Source organism: Syngnathus floridae, chromosome 5, assembly GCF_059516105.1.
Source record: "Syngnathus floridae isolate MCC-2025c chromosome 5, RoL_Sflo_1.0, whole genome shotgun sequence".
Taxonomy (NCBI): domain Eukaryota; kingdom Metazoa; phylum Chordata; class Actinopteri; order Syngnathiformes; family Syngnathidae; genus Syngnathus; species Syngnathus floridae.
The window spans coordinates 20,101,081-20,115,681 of record NC_142417.1 but is presented as its reverse complement, the minus strand read 5'-3'; the positions used below and the strand labels follow the sequence as shown (position 1 = coordinate 20,115,681).

The following is a 14,601-nucleotide window of genomic DNA, read 5'->3' as shown; positions in this document are numbered from 1 at the left end:
TGTCAATAAATTTCGCATATTTCTGATTGAATTTTGTAGTTTAATATAATGCAACAATTGAGCTCGACTTATACAAAGGATATATCATAAAATCGTAAATTTCCGTTGAATTTTAGGGGGTCGATTTATACATCGAGTCGACTTATACACCGGCAAATACGGTATTATATTTTATGTTTCCAATATTTAAACATGAATCTGAACACTTTCGAGTCAAGCCCAATTTATTCAGAGTTTCTGAAAGCTATTTATATTATTCCTTGCATTACTTCTTTGATTCAATAATAAAAAAAAAATGTATTTTATCCCAAAATCTTTCCGGGTTAACGTAATAAGTGGGTGAGCGTTTGGCTAAGGCAGCGCCCAATTACGTGAGCGGTTGTCTAAGGCAGCGTCCAATTATGTGAGCGGTTGGCTAAGGCAGCGTTATGGTAGTCAATCAGAGCCATTGCTCTGTAAACTATTGCGTTTCTGTGTTACTGTGGAAATTAGTACTCGCCACTTTAAACTTTGTGAAAATTAATTAAGTATTCCAATATCCTCACATTTCATTTACTAGACATTTGCGTGTACATAACTTTTCTAAATTTTAGAAAAGTTGCGTACACGCAGATTTGCGCTGCTAGATAAGAGTCAACACCCAGTGCCTTACAAAATACATAAATCAGACATTTATTCGTTTAAGAATACTAATTCCTTATGTTCATATGCCAATAATAATTAGTAATTGCCAATTTATACTTGGTGAACAACATCAGGCCACAGAGAATGACGTTTAGAACCGCGATCAGAACTGTAGTCATGGTCGAAAATATGTTTTGACCATGACTGACAGCTTTCAGTCGTACAATCACATTTCACATGATGTGTTTAGCTGTTAGTATTTTTCTTTCTTCCGTGTGTAATTAATATCATATTAATGTTGCGTGGGGGCGGAGTTGGGGGTTGTGATACGTTCATAGAAATCTGAATTCACAAGGACTGTGATCGTAGTATATCATGAACATCATCTTAAAATGCTGAAACATGTGTACTCAATCGTTTAGTCACATTTCAGACGAATCTACAGGGATATGTGTGTCTGACACTCTTTTTATCGATTGCATATGCATATCAGTTTAGTCTGCACTGTAACTGAAGTTTCCCACTACCCTCAAAGATGTTGGGGCGCACTCCAGTTCCCACCAGACATTCCCAGACATCGAAACAGGTGAGTCGCTCTTTATCAATCTCACCTCAATCCGAAATTTGATTTTCCCAAAACATTTATAAACACTTTGTAGTCTATTGTTGTACTGTAGACCATTGTGTTACTGTGTAAATTAGTATTTGCTACTTTAAACTGGGTGAAAATTAAGTAACATCCTCACTTTTCCGCGTGTACAGACAGGCCTTTTCAAATGTTCCTAAAAGGCCTGTACACGCGAATTTGAGTAAGACGTCTTCAGGTCCGTTTCTTACAATGTTTAAGAACAATTGTACCAATTTGGTTGAAGAAGAGCTGGAATTCAAGCACGATGGAAAAAAGAAACAAAATAAACCTCGCGCACGACGGCAAGTGTAAAACTATTAAATGAGTCCTATGACCTTAAAAATGTATATTATTATATCTATTATATGAGTCCTATGTCCTCCAAAAAATGTATCCATTAGTAAGCATCTCTCGAACAATATTTTTCTTCATATGGTTTAGTTTTTGAGACAGACAGTGAATGTACATCTTGGTGCGTGTCTTGACTAAATATCATTCAGTAGAGCGCACTCTAAAACGAAATGAGCAAAAAATCCGAGTCATATTGTATAAACATATTTGTACAATTATAAATGGGCAATATTGTTTTATCCGTGTAACATTGTGATGCCGCCCTAACTCTTTTGATCCGTACCGCATGATGGGAAAAAAACCCTGGGAACGAATGCGCGGCCAGAAAAAAAAAAAACGTGGCGCTGTCAATCATGCGAGTTGCGCGGCACAATAAAAGTCAACTCTCAGCACCGTTTCAGGCAGTAATATGCAGATGTTTGTTTCATTATCACAAATACAAAATAACCAGCCTAATTAATTTCTTAAAATGAGGCTTTTAATGACGATGATTAATGCCTTTGCACCGATGTTTTCCAGTGAAATTAAATGCGATCAGATGTCAAATAAGCAGTCTCCGTGCAATTTGTACATGAGAAAATGAAGCCAGTCATGTTAAATGGGCTTAAAATTAATGTTGGATTTATCAATTTTGTACACAAATGTTATTTTGTAAGGAATTATAGTTTTCAATTGTAAGATTTACAGGTTCTGTAATGTGTTTCACAATCTGCTGTATTTTTTATCATAAAAGCATTTTTTTTTCTTAGAGAGCACATATCAATGTAAATAGAGATAGATTTTGATTATCAAATATGGAACAAGAAAAGCTTAATTTTGTTCAATATATAACTAAATATTGCACACATCCAAAGCCCATAAAAAGAGACACATGGTTTTTATTTAAATTTTATTTAAGAAATTGATGTTTTTTTAAATATATATATATATATATATATATATATATATAGAGAGAGAGAGAGAGAGAGAGAGAGAGAGAGAGAGAGAGAGAGAGAGAGATAGATAGATAGATAGATAAAAACAACAAAAAAACAATTCAATAATCGCCATTTGGGGAAGGGTATACACACTTACCATTGTCCTTCCAAAGGGGTAGGGCTGCTATTTTATGAAATCAGTTTCTGTCATCATGTAGACCAGGGGTCACCAACGCGGTGCCCGCGGGCACCAGGTCGCCCGTAAGGACTAGATGAGTCGCCCGCAGGCCTGTTCTAAAAATAGATCAAATAGCAGCACTTACCAGTGAGCTGCCTCTATTTTTTATTTTTTTATTTTTTTTGCTATTGTTGTTTAAATCAGACTTGCATGTAACTTACAAATGACAACATATATATAAAAACACTTAAAATTTAAAATGTTTTTTGTGTTGAATATAAATGACCTCTGACCTAGTATAGTTCATAGCGTTTGTTGCGCTCATACAAACAAGCTAGCAGACGCAACGAAACTGAGGAGAAGAGTTACCCCAAAAAATGGCAGAAAAAAGAAAGAAAACATATCATTTTCACGACGAATGGGAGGGAGAGTTTTTTTTTTACCACTGTGAAAGGATCCTGCGTGTGTCTCATTTGCGGGGCAACTGTGGCGGTAGCAAAGCGGCACAATGTGGAGAGACATTTCACTACATGTCACACAAGTTACCACGCTAACTACCCACCGGGCAGCGCACTGCGAGCAGAGAAAGCCCGTGAGTTAAAGGCTGCTTTGTGCAAACGGCAGTCTTTTTTCACTAGACCGGTTAAAAACTCCCAAAAAGCAACCGAAGCCTCGTTTAGAGCTACGCAATTCTTGATTAAGAAAAAGAAGGCATTTACAGACGGGGATGTTGTCAAAGAAGTAATGATGATAATTGCTAAAACTGTGCTTGAAGACGAGAAGTATGGAACCGATGTACTCTCCAGTCTCTCCAATGTTCAACTCGGGGCAACTACAATCGTAAGAAGAGTGTCGATGATGTCTGGGAACTTGGCCGACCAGCTGGACCGTGATCTGGTGAGGTGCCGGTGGTTCAGCATCCAGTGTGACAAGTCGGTGGACGGCAGCAGTACGGCTCAGCTGATGGTCTTTATCCGGATGGTGTTTGATGATTTCTCCACAAAAGAAGAACTTCTGACACTACTGCCCCTGAAGACAACTACGAGAGGAGTTGACATTTATGACGCAGTAAAGGAGTTTTTGGTGGAAAAAAAGGTGCCGCTGGAAAAGCTGGTATCAGTGACTACGGATGGAGCTCCTGCTATGATTGGCCGACACACAGGATTCGTTGCTCACTGTAAAGCTGACCCAGAGTTCCCAAACTTTCTGCAGTACCACTGCATCATACACCAGCAGGCCTTATGTGCAAAAGTGATCTGCTTTGAGCACGTAATGACTCCCGTCGTGAAGATCATAAACAGCATCCGCTCCAGAGCTAAACAGCACAGAACATTCAAGGTACTTTTGGAGGACCTGTCAGCTGAATATGGTGACCTGTTACTGCACACAGAAATCCGATGGCTCAGCAGGGGACGAATTTTGCAACGTTTTTTGTCACTTTTGGGTGAAATCAAAGAGTTCATGCAGTCCAGGGGTGAGGACACCGTGCTGCTGGAGGACACTGAGTGGATACTTGACCTTGCATTTTTAACGGACATTACTGGGAAACTGAACAGTTTGAACTGTGAGCTGCAAGGCAAAGGTAAGACTGTCGCCGATATGATAAGTGCTTTAAATGCATTTAAAGCTAAGATGAGCCTTTTCTCTGTGCATTTACAGAGAAAAAAAGTGCTGCACTTTCCCTCTGTGCAGATGGTGCTGAAAGACAATGCTTCTGCATCTGAGGCTTTTGACAAAGTTGCAGAAAAGTACTCTCAGGTCATAAACAGAGTTGGTCAAGAGTTTGAGAACAGGTTTTGTGACCTGGATCAGCTTGAGCCATGTGTGTCGTTCATTTCTAACCCTTTCATGAACGTGGACATATCATGTATTGCTGAGCAGTTAAGTGCAACATTCAGCCTGGATGCTGAACAGGTGGAGATTGAAATTGTAACACTGCAAAATGACCTCCACCTCAAAGCCCATCAGGCTGCACCAAACTTTTGGTGCCTTCTTGACACAGAAAAGTACAGTGGTGTATGCGCAGCAGTTATGAAGGTTGCAAGCCTGTTTGGTTCAACTTATCTTTGTGAATCAGCCTTTTCTGACATGAACTTCATCAAAAACAAACACAGAACACGCCTCACTGATGCACATCTGCAAGACTCACTCAGAGTTGCAGTGTCAAGTTACACACCAGAGTACAACACACTGGTTAACAGCATGCAGTGCCAGGCTTCCCACTAATTGACATAGAAACAGATAACAGATTTGGTGTCCAGTTCAAAGTGTGACATGATTTATTTAAAAATTTGAGAGTTGATTTTTGTATTTTACATGAGTTATTATTTGCACAAACATGGTGCAAAGTAATTCATGATTTGTTAAAAAATGTTAGTGGCTAGCTAGTTAAAATGGGATATTGTGATTTCATAATACTGTTGTAGAAGTGATCATTTTCAAATGTTTGAAAAATATAAAAATAAAGTGTTGCATATTGATATTTATCTGTTTCTATATATTTGTTGTGAGAAATCATTAACATGATCAGTGTTTTCACAAAGATAAATATCATTAATTATTAATAATAACATAGAGTTAAAGGTAAATTGAGCAAATTGGCTATTTCTGGCAAATTATTTAAGTGTGTATCAAACTGGTAGCCCTTCACATTAATCAGTGCCCAAGAAGTAGCTCTTGGTTTCAAAAAGGTTGGTGACCCCTGATGTAGACTAATTAAACCATATACAAGTGCTGTAGTAATTATGTCTCTGCTGATCAGTTATTGTTTTTATTTTATTTTTTTCAGAATGGAAAACCTATGGACACTTCATCAGTTGCCGGCGGCGCTCACGGCCAAAGTGGTGGGCTTAAAAAACATCGACAAATATTCTCAATGGGTCCTGAAAGAGGATGGCACGGTGGAGGCTGGGGCCTCCCACCGTAACACAGTGGCGGCCCTCTGTGATGGCCAGCGTGTGTGCAAATTTGTGCTGTTTGCAAATTTAGCCTCCGACATCTCTGTCGGAGGTACATTTTGGTTTATTAATTTTGGCCGGGGAAGGGAAGAAGGGGTCCTCCTCTCCCGGCACAACACCACCATTTACGTGGCTGGGGGGATGGAGGTGACGCCCGATTTGGAGGCAAAGGGGACAGCTCTGCTGTACCCTTCAAGCATTAGCAGACCATTAAAGGACATCAGCCATGAGGAGGGTGTCCTGTTCACAACAGACGGCATTGTCTCTGCTGTAAGATCACTCTCTCTCTTTTTGCTCCCTCTCCTTCATGAAGTATTGATGTTTAATCTGTCTTCCTTTTTTAGATCCGCCCCATCAGGATGGTGGTAACACGTAGGATGCTGGTCCCATTGGGCATCTTTTATTTAAAAAAAGTAAACTGATTGTTTTCTCTCTCTCACACTATGTGTGCGTGCGTGCGCGTGTGTGTGTGTGTGTCTAAATATAGATATATATCACACTCTAATTTCACCTGAGTAAGGTCCCTTAGGGCATCATGTTGCCTTCGTAATTGTAGCCTAGATCTACAATTCAACAGCTAATACTAATTTGACATCTTCATTATAGGATCACAGGGAAATAAAAGTGCTCAGGTGGCGAGAGAGCAACTTTTTTCAAGTAAGAGTTGGACAGCGGCTATCTATGACGCACATGATGACATCTTGTTCTGGTGGCGTGGAGCTCCACTCCACAGAAAATACTGTGATAAAGGTACCTAAAGCATGCAGTTTTTTTCCTGTGTATAGACAAACATATTCTAAATTGAATCAATACTGTTATTTACTTGACAAAAACTGCTATCAGTGGCTCATCATCATCAAGGCTGAAGTCAGATTCATGCTTTAGGAGTTTTCTCTAAATCTGGATCACCAACTTTATAAGATTTTGTCACAGATACAGCCCTATCAGGAAGACATACAATTTCACTTGCTTCCTTGACTGTATAAAATCATAGTGGTTCTGATCATGAAATTAATCAAATTGTTTTAGGTTTTAAGTTTTTTATCCATCCATCCATCCATCCATCCATCCATCCATCCATCCATCCATCCATCCATCTGTTTTCTCGTGGTGTTTTAAACACATAATAAATTGTCATGAAATTTCTTTACGCAGGAACTGGAAGAAGGCATTTCACGCCATGGCATTTAAAATTAAAGGCGAACACGTGGAGCTTGTAGATGCCAACAACGCCACTAAAAGGGTTCCATTGATTGAGTGGAACGAAAGATTCCCCGATGGGCCTAATTTTCCCCCAGAGGGGTTTAAATGGTAATTTTGTTTTATTTTTTGTTCTACTGTTTTTGTTCTTGTTACTTGTTTGTTGTTCTGTTTAAAATGTTTCATTATTAAAGTTTAAAGTTAAATGCACAAAATAGTCAGTTTATTTTTTTTATTAAATTGAATTAATTTAATGTAAATTATAATATATTTCACCACTTAGTTATATTTAGTTGTCCATGTATAAATTGTGTGTTGCGCCATTATATTAAATGTATTAGTTGTATCAATTCAATAGATGCTTTAATTTTCTTTCTTCCCATATTTTTCCAACTATTTTTTTTTAATTATGATAAATTATTATTGACAATTCCTACACCAAAATACAACTTATTCGGACATATTTAGTTTTCCTTTCATGGGTTGGCTTCATAACCACATAAGCTAAAACCAGAAAAACAGTAACTAGGTCTTTACTAAACTTTGCTAAATGTGCAATATGTTGGGTGATAAGCAGTACATTCCCTATCTGTTGATTCTGTCGCTCAGCACCTGGTGGATGTTGAAAATCATTACCAGCAAAGCCATCCGCGTATTTAGGTGACCCAGTTTATTATATTTCTATTGCAAATACGTTCCCTATCTTGATTCAGTCGCTCAACACTGACACCTAGTGGCTGTATGAAATCATTACCAGCAAAGTCATCCGTGGATTTAGGTGACCCGTTTTATTAAATTACCGTATTTATTCTAATTTTCGCCCAGGACGATAATTAGAGAAAGTCTATGTCCAACAGGGGGGTGGGGAATAACAGAACACTTTTTGTCCGATCGCCAAGGGGCATTGAAATGGGCGATAATATGCACATTTTCCTTATTTAGTATGCAATACCTGCATCTCACTGGTGTTCTGAATGCTAGAACAGCGGCTGTTTTGATCTACCTCTAAGAGCGGGGTGTGTCAATTGACGCTCCATCGATGCGACACGGTACCGTCGCACATCATGTGTTGGTCACGTCATATTATCGCGATCGTCTTATTCGAGCGCACGCCCCGATAACGTAATTGTGTGAGGATATTGTAGCGGAGTGACGAGTGTAGTTGTATCATTGTCTATGGAGAAAAATAATTTAAAAGAGACATTCGACGTGCTGTCAAATCAGTCATATTTAAACTTGCGCAATGACGTCGGCATGCGGTGGCGGAGGAAAACGTAAGTTTTGGGGGGAATTTTTAGCAGCATGGGCAATAATTAGAGGTATCATTGATTTTTATTTATGTCATCGCTAACATACACTGGGCGATTATTAGAATATGGGCAATAACTAGAATAAATATGGTATTGCAAATACATGCCCAATCTGTTGATTGTGTCGCTCAGCACTGACACCTCGTGGATGTTGAAAATCATTACCAGCAACGTCATCCGCCAATTTAGGTGACCCAATGTATTATTTTGTTTATAGCAAATACAGTCGCAAATGTATTGTTTTAATGTGTAGTTTTGTTTTTTTAAATGCCCTTTATGGTACAATTTACGGTAGCGTTCTGACCAAAGAACGTGGAGCAACACTGCTGTGACGAATGAAGTGACAGCTCATAGAAAACGATACGGAATGCGATCATCTCATTGGTCGAGGTGCGGTGGCACCACAAAATAGATTGAAGAAGTTAACTCAGCAGCATGGACGCGTTCGAGGCAGTTACTGCGACCGCAAGGGGGTAAGTATTCCTAAAAAAAAAGCACACAAGTTTCAAACTTGCCGAGAGGACAGTGAAGCAGAAAATAGATTTGTCAAAAAGTGTGAGGAAAATATGGACTGTCTGCCACCCCACATTTTCCATAGTCCGTGTGGAACTGACTCACCTTAGGCAACACGGTGGACACGAACGAAAAAACGCACAACTAAGCAAGGGGGAACCTGGACAGATCCATCAGGCAACGATAAAGATGGTATGTAAAATTTTTTTAAACCCTTTGATCAAGGTTAATATGAGAGTGTGCAATGGATGTCTGCATCGTATGGAAAAAGCTATAATACATTTTGGGTGTAATAAACGACCAGGTAAATAGATAGATAATACATAAAAACTATTCGTTTGCATACATTGATAAATAAAAGATCAACATTATGTGGCACTTGCCTCCCCAGAATTTTTTGTTTATAGGAAGGTTTTTTTCTATTTAGAGGAAGAATCCCATGCGTCCAAGTGCAATATGTATTTTTGCAAGTAGAGGACGCAGAAAATATGTTGCACAGCGGATGAACTGGCTTCATCATTTCTGTCTGTTACAATTGCACACACAGCCTTACATTTGTAACAAGTTTGAAGAGATATGCATATTTTTTCATTGTACATGCAATTAATTCTGTCAACTTTTAAAGAAACTCAATGTTATTTTACTTTTAATGTGGATAGAGGATTTATTTTTGGTGTTGTTTTCGATTTTGCTGCAGATTATTCAGACATCCCCAACGTCAAAGCAGCAGTATCTTTGTCCTCAGCATCCTTATTTTCCACTGGGCTTTGTGGACAGGAATGTCTTTTGCGACGTTCCAACTTTAAACTGTTCATAAAATTAAGCAAATTACACCACTTCAAAAAAGCAAACCAATTAGCTCAGTTGGCAGTGCGGGCGTTTATTAACTCGAGCCGCTTTCCCGTGTGAGTTCGATTCCAACTGTGGGTACTGCTATTTTTCCTTTTTATTCACTGCTTAATATTTTTAACGCTTATGATTTGTAACTTGTCATTTTACCATTTATTTTAATAATAATTTATTTTCCTTTTTATTATTCCCGCTTATCATTTTTAATGCTTATCATTTGTAACTCTCGTCATTTTCCCATTTATTGTATAATAATTTAATTTCCTTTATATTCTTCCCGCTTATCATTTTTATCGTTTATCATTTGTAACTTTTGTCATTTTCACATTTATTTTATAGTAATTTAATTTCCTTTTTATTCTTCCCGCTTATCATTTTTATCGTTTATCATTTGTAACTTTTGTCATTTTCCCATTTATTTTATAATAATTTAATTTCCTTTTTATTCTTCCCGCTTATCATTATTAACACTTATCATTTGTAACGCTCGTCATTTTACCCATTTACTTTATTCATCATCATTTATATTCATTATTTTCCCTTTTTCATTTTTCCTGTCTTTCATTTCTAAAAAAGTAGAATAACAATAGTGCGAAGGTCTTTGCCTTCACACGCAATTTCTCCAGGAATTGCAATTCTAGTTATTGTTGTGTGAAGGCGAAGGCCTTCACACATTGTTATTCTACTTTATTATTATTGTGTGAAGGCGAAGGCTTTCACACATTGTTATTCTACTTTATTATTATTATTATTATTATTATTATTGTGTGAAGGCGAAGGCCTTCACACATTGTTATTCTACTTTATTATTGTGTGAAGGCGATGGCCTTCACACATATGTTATTCTACACCATTCTCTATTATTATTATTCTTCTATTTTATTCCCGCCACTTTTTTGTCCCGCTTCTTCTTCCACATAATTCATCCGATTCACTCCGTTCCACTTTCGACGTATTCCAAATATTCACGAGATGAGCGCTTCCATTTTTCTCGTTCCGAAAATTTTCCGATTTCGCAAAATTCGCGAATTTACGACAAATTTTTCCCCATTCATTCTCAATGGCAGATTCGACATTTCACATTTACGTCATTCCCCTTTTAAATTCACCTCATTCAGCACATTCAAACCACATTCGGAATGATTCTCGACATTCCCAAAATTCCCAAATTCAAAAGTTTCACGTTTTCACGTTAAAAATTTCGACAAAATTTCACAAATTTCCGTTTTCACCTCTAATTTGTACAATTTTTGACCGATTCAACCCATTCCAACTTTCAAGGACAGCGAGGGCCGACCTGTCCCGAGGCATCAAAGAAGCGAAGAAGGCGTTCTCGTGCAAGGTCTCCACCCATTTCAAGGACAGCAAGGACGCACGTAGCCTTTGGCGGGGCATTCAGACCATCACAGACTACAAGCCCGCGCCGAGGAGCTGTGAGGGCGACGTCCGCCTGCTGAACGATCTGAACCGCTTCTTTGCTCGCTTCGACGCCCAGAACAGCACTTGCCCGCTGAAGACCACTCCCCCCCCACACGAGCAGCCCCTGCGCCTCTCTGCCGACGGTGTGAGGAGGGCGCTTGCCGCTATTGACACCCGTAAGGCGGCGGGCCCTGACAACATCCCGGGTCGAGCGCTGAAGGACTGCGCTGGGGAGCTGTCGGGTGTCTTCACAGACATCTTTAACGTTTCCCTGCAGCAGGCCATCGTCCCCTCGTGTTTCAAGGCTGCGACCATCGTTCCTGTGCCGAAGAAACCTGCACCGTCCTGCTTCAATGACTACCGCCCTGTGGCACTGACGCCCATCATCATGAAGTGCTTTGAGCGGCTGGTCTTGGAGCACATCAAGTCCGTTCTCCCCCCCACCATTGACCCTTTCCAGTTTGCGTACCGTGCCAAGCGGTCCTCTGAGGATGCCATCTGCTCTGCCCTCCACTCGGCCCTCACCCACCTGGAGAGAAAGGACTCTTATGTGAGGTTGCTGTTTGTGGACTTCAGCTCTGCCTTCAACACCATTGTGCCGCAGCGACTCATCTCCAAACTCGACGAGCTGGGCCTCAGTACCTCCCTCTGCAACTGGATACTGGACTTCCTCTGTCAGAGGCCTCAGGTGGTGCGTGTTGGCGACAAAATCTCCGCCAGCATCACGCTGAGCACGGGGGCCCCCCAGGGCTGCGTGCTCAGTCCATTGCTCTTCACCCTGCTGACGCATGACTGCACTGCGGCCTACAGCGACAACCGCATAGTGAAGTTTGCTGACGACACGACTCTGGTGGGTCTCATCACGAAGGGCGACGAGACTCGGTACAGGTCGGAAGTTGACCTTCTGACCACGTGGTGCAGGGACAACAACCTCCTGCTGAACGTCAGTAAGACCAAGGAAATCATTGTGGACTTCCGGAAGGGTCACACAACACACCTGCCGCTGATCATCGACGGTGCTGTGGTGGAGAGGGTGAGCTGCACCAAGTTCCTGGGGGTGCACATCAGTGAGGACCTCTCCTGGTCCGCGAACACCTCGTCACTGGCAAAGAAAGCTCAGCGCCGCCTGTATTTCCTGCGGAAGCTCAGGCGTGCATGTGCTCCTCAGGCAGTCCTGTCTACATTCTACCGTGGCACCATTGAGAGCGTCCTCACCAGTTGCATCGCTGTCTGGGGTGGTAACTGCACTGAACAGAACTTGAAGGCCCTGCAGCGCATAGTGAATACGGCTGGTAAGATTATTGGTGCTTCGCTTCCCTCCCTGAAGGACATTTACGCCTCCCATCTCGCCCGCAAGGCAACCTCGATTGCCAGAGATGTGAGTCACCCGGCTCACTCCTTGTTTGACCTTCTGCCCTCTGGAAAGAGGTACAGGAGCCTGCGCTCCCGCACCACCAGACTCGCCAACAGCTTCTTTCTCCAGGCTGTTAGGGCCCTGAACTCGCTACCCCCTTCTGCGTAGCGTGCGGCACTGTTGCGCTATTTTCGGGTATGTCTGCTGTACGCGTTTTTACGCTCCTCTTAATTAATTATTTATTTATTTATTGTTGTGTTATTTATTCATTATTTACTCAGCACGCTTTTGTTATACTTGTTTACTGTTTGTCTGTTGTGAGCCATGTCTTGTCACCGTGGGATAGGGGGGAACGAAATTTCGGTTTCTTTGTGTGTCTTTGGCATGTGGAGAAATTGACAATAAAGCTGACTTTGACTTTGACTTTGACCTTCCCACTTACAAAAATTTCCAAATTTTTTATTTTGAAATTCACACCAAATTCTACAAAATTTCGTCTTTCTACTCTAATTTCTACATTTTTCAACCGATTCAACCCATTCCAACTTTATTCACTTTGATTACCTCATCCTTACCGTATTCACCCACTTCACCCCCACTTCCACTATGCTTACACAATTCAACCCTTGACCCCCACTTCCAGTGTGGCGGCCATCTTGGATTGACCCTGAAGTGCTCCCAATGAACCTAGAATGAACCGGAAGTGCCCCAATTCGAACCGGAAGTGACCTTAGGTAAACAGGAAGTGACCTCAGGTAAACCGGAAGTGACCCCAAATCAAACCGGAAGTGACCTTTTTAAACCGGAAGTGACCTTTTTAAACCGGAAGTGACCTCAGCTAGACCGGAAGTGCCTCTTATCAGACCGGAAGTGACCCAAATAGACCGGAAGTGACCTTTTTTCAACATTAACTGCCCTAAATAGCTACATTAGGCGCTAACTTTTGCATTTTTTGTCCGATTGAACCCGTTTCAACATTTTAACCCCAAAAGTGAACCTCCTGAAGCCGTTTTTTTTCGTTTTTTCCAAATTTAAAAAAAATTTGGCGCAATAGCTTTTTCTTTTAATTCCCACTCATTCTCTATGGGGATTCAAAATTTGGTCTAACTTCTACATTATTTAACCGTTTCAATCCGTTCCAACTTTCAACTGTTCATCTTTTGCCTACCTATTCCACAACCTCCCACTTACCAAAAATTCCAAACTTTCACATTTGAAATTCAACCAAATTCTCCAAAATTTACTATAACACTTCTTTTTTCCACATTTCTCAAGAAATTCAACTCATTTCAAAATCATTCGGCATCGTTCCCCAAGAAGTGATTCAAAGTATTCGCCTTCACACGCAATTTCTCCAGAAATTGCATTTTCTAGATATTATTATTATTGTGTGAAGGCGAAGGCCTTCACACATTGTTATTCTACTTTATTATTGTTATTGTGTGAAGGCGATGGCCTTCACACATATGTTATTCTACACCATTCTCTATTATTATTGTGTGAAGGCGATGGCCTTCACACATATGTTATTCTACACCATTCTCTATTATTGTGTGAAGGCGATGGCCTTCACACATATGTTATTCTACACCATTCTCTATTATTATTGTGTGAAGGCGATGGCCTTCACACATATGTTATTCTACACCATTCTCTATTATTATTATTATTATTATTGTGTGAAGGCGATGGCCTTCACACATATGTTATTCTACACCATTCTCTATTATTATTATTATTCTTCTATTTTATTCCCGCCACTTTTTTGTCCCGCTTCTTCTTCCACATAATTCATCCGATTCACTCCGTTCCACTTTTGACGTATTCCAAATATTCACGAGATGAGCGCTTCCATTTTTCTCGTTCCGAAAATTTTCCGATTTCGCAAAATTCGCAAATTTACGACAAATTTTTCCCCATTCATTCTCAATGGCAGATTCGACATTTCACATTTACGTCATTCCCCTTTTAAATTCACCTCATTCAGCACATTCAAACCACATTCGGAATGATTCTCGACATTCCCAAAATTCCCAATTTCAAAAATTTCACGTTTTCACGTTAAAAATTCCGACAAAATTTCACGAAATTTCGTTTTTCACCTCTAATTTCTCCATTTTTCGACCGATTCAACCCGTTCCAACTTCCAACTGTTCATCTTTTGCCTACCTATTCCACAACTTCCCACTTACAAAAAAATTCCAAATTTTCAAATTTGAAATTCAACCAAATTCTTCGTAATTTCGTTTTTCTACTCTAATTTTTACATTTTTCAACCGATTCAACCCATTCCAACTTTCA

At 40.2% G+C, this 14,601-nt stretch overlaps 1 protein-coding gene and 1 long non-coding RNA gene across 5 annotated transcripts; both read left to right on the top strand.

The window, feature by feature from the left end:
* Positions 1 to 347: 347 nt before the first annotated feature.
* On the top strand, positions 348 to 7,338 carry LOC148398489 (uncharacterized). Of its 4 annotated transcripts, XM_088376081.1 has the most exons (5): positions 348 to 1,210; positions 5,487 to 5,925; positions 6,000 to 6,068; positions 6,262 to 6,405; positions 6,811 to 7,338. In XM_088376081.1, the coding sequence occupies exons 1-5, from the start codon at positions 1,107 to 1,109 to the stop codon at positions 6,844 to 6,846; spliced, it is 792 nt and encodes a 263-aa protein (XP_088232207.1). In that variant the 5' UTR covers positions 348 to 1,106; the 3' UTR covers positions 6,847 to 7,338. The 4 variants fall into 4 exon arrangements, 1 of the variants encoding a protein (XP_088232207.1); XR_015858591.1 differs by lacking the exon at positions 348 to 1,210 and having other exon boundaries at positions 2,623 to 5,925; XR_015858592.1 differs by lacking the exons at positions 348 to 1,210; positions 6,811 to 7,338 and adding an exon at positions 2,623 to 4,280 and having other exon boundaries at positions 4,358 to 5,925; positions 6,262 to 6,804.
* A 402-nt stretch (positions 7,339 to 7,740) lies between these two features.
* LOC148398488 (uncharacterized) lies at positions 7,741 to 8,632 on the top strand. Its single transcript, XR_015858593.1, has 3 exons — positions 7,741 to 8,129; positions 8,298 to 8,354; positions 8,461 to 8,632. It is a non-coding gene; the product is annotated as an uncharacterized LOC148398488 (long non-coding RNA).
* The last annotated feature ends 5,969 nt before the right edge of the window (positions 8,633 to 14,601 follow it).

What these genes read in the sequence shown, in the direction of transcription:
- LOC148398489 (XM_088376081.1), top strand. Translation starts at nt 1,107, where the DNA reads ATGCATATCAGTTTAGTCTGCACTGTAACTGAAGTTTCCCACTACCCT. An exon ending in ATTCCCAGACATCGAAACAG is followed by an intron (nt 1,211 to 5,486) that starts GTGAGTCGCTCT and finishes TATTTTTTTCAG; the next exon opens with AATGGAAAACCTATGGACAC. An exon ending in GCATCTTTTATTTAAAAAAA is followed by an intron (nt 6,069 to 6,261) that starts GTAAACTGATTG and finishes TCTTCATTATAG; the next exon opens with GATCACAGGGAAATAAAAGT.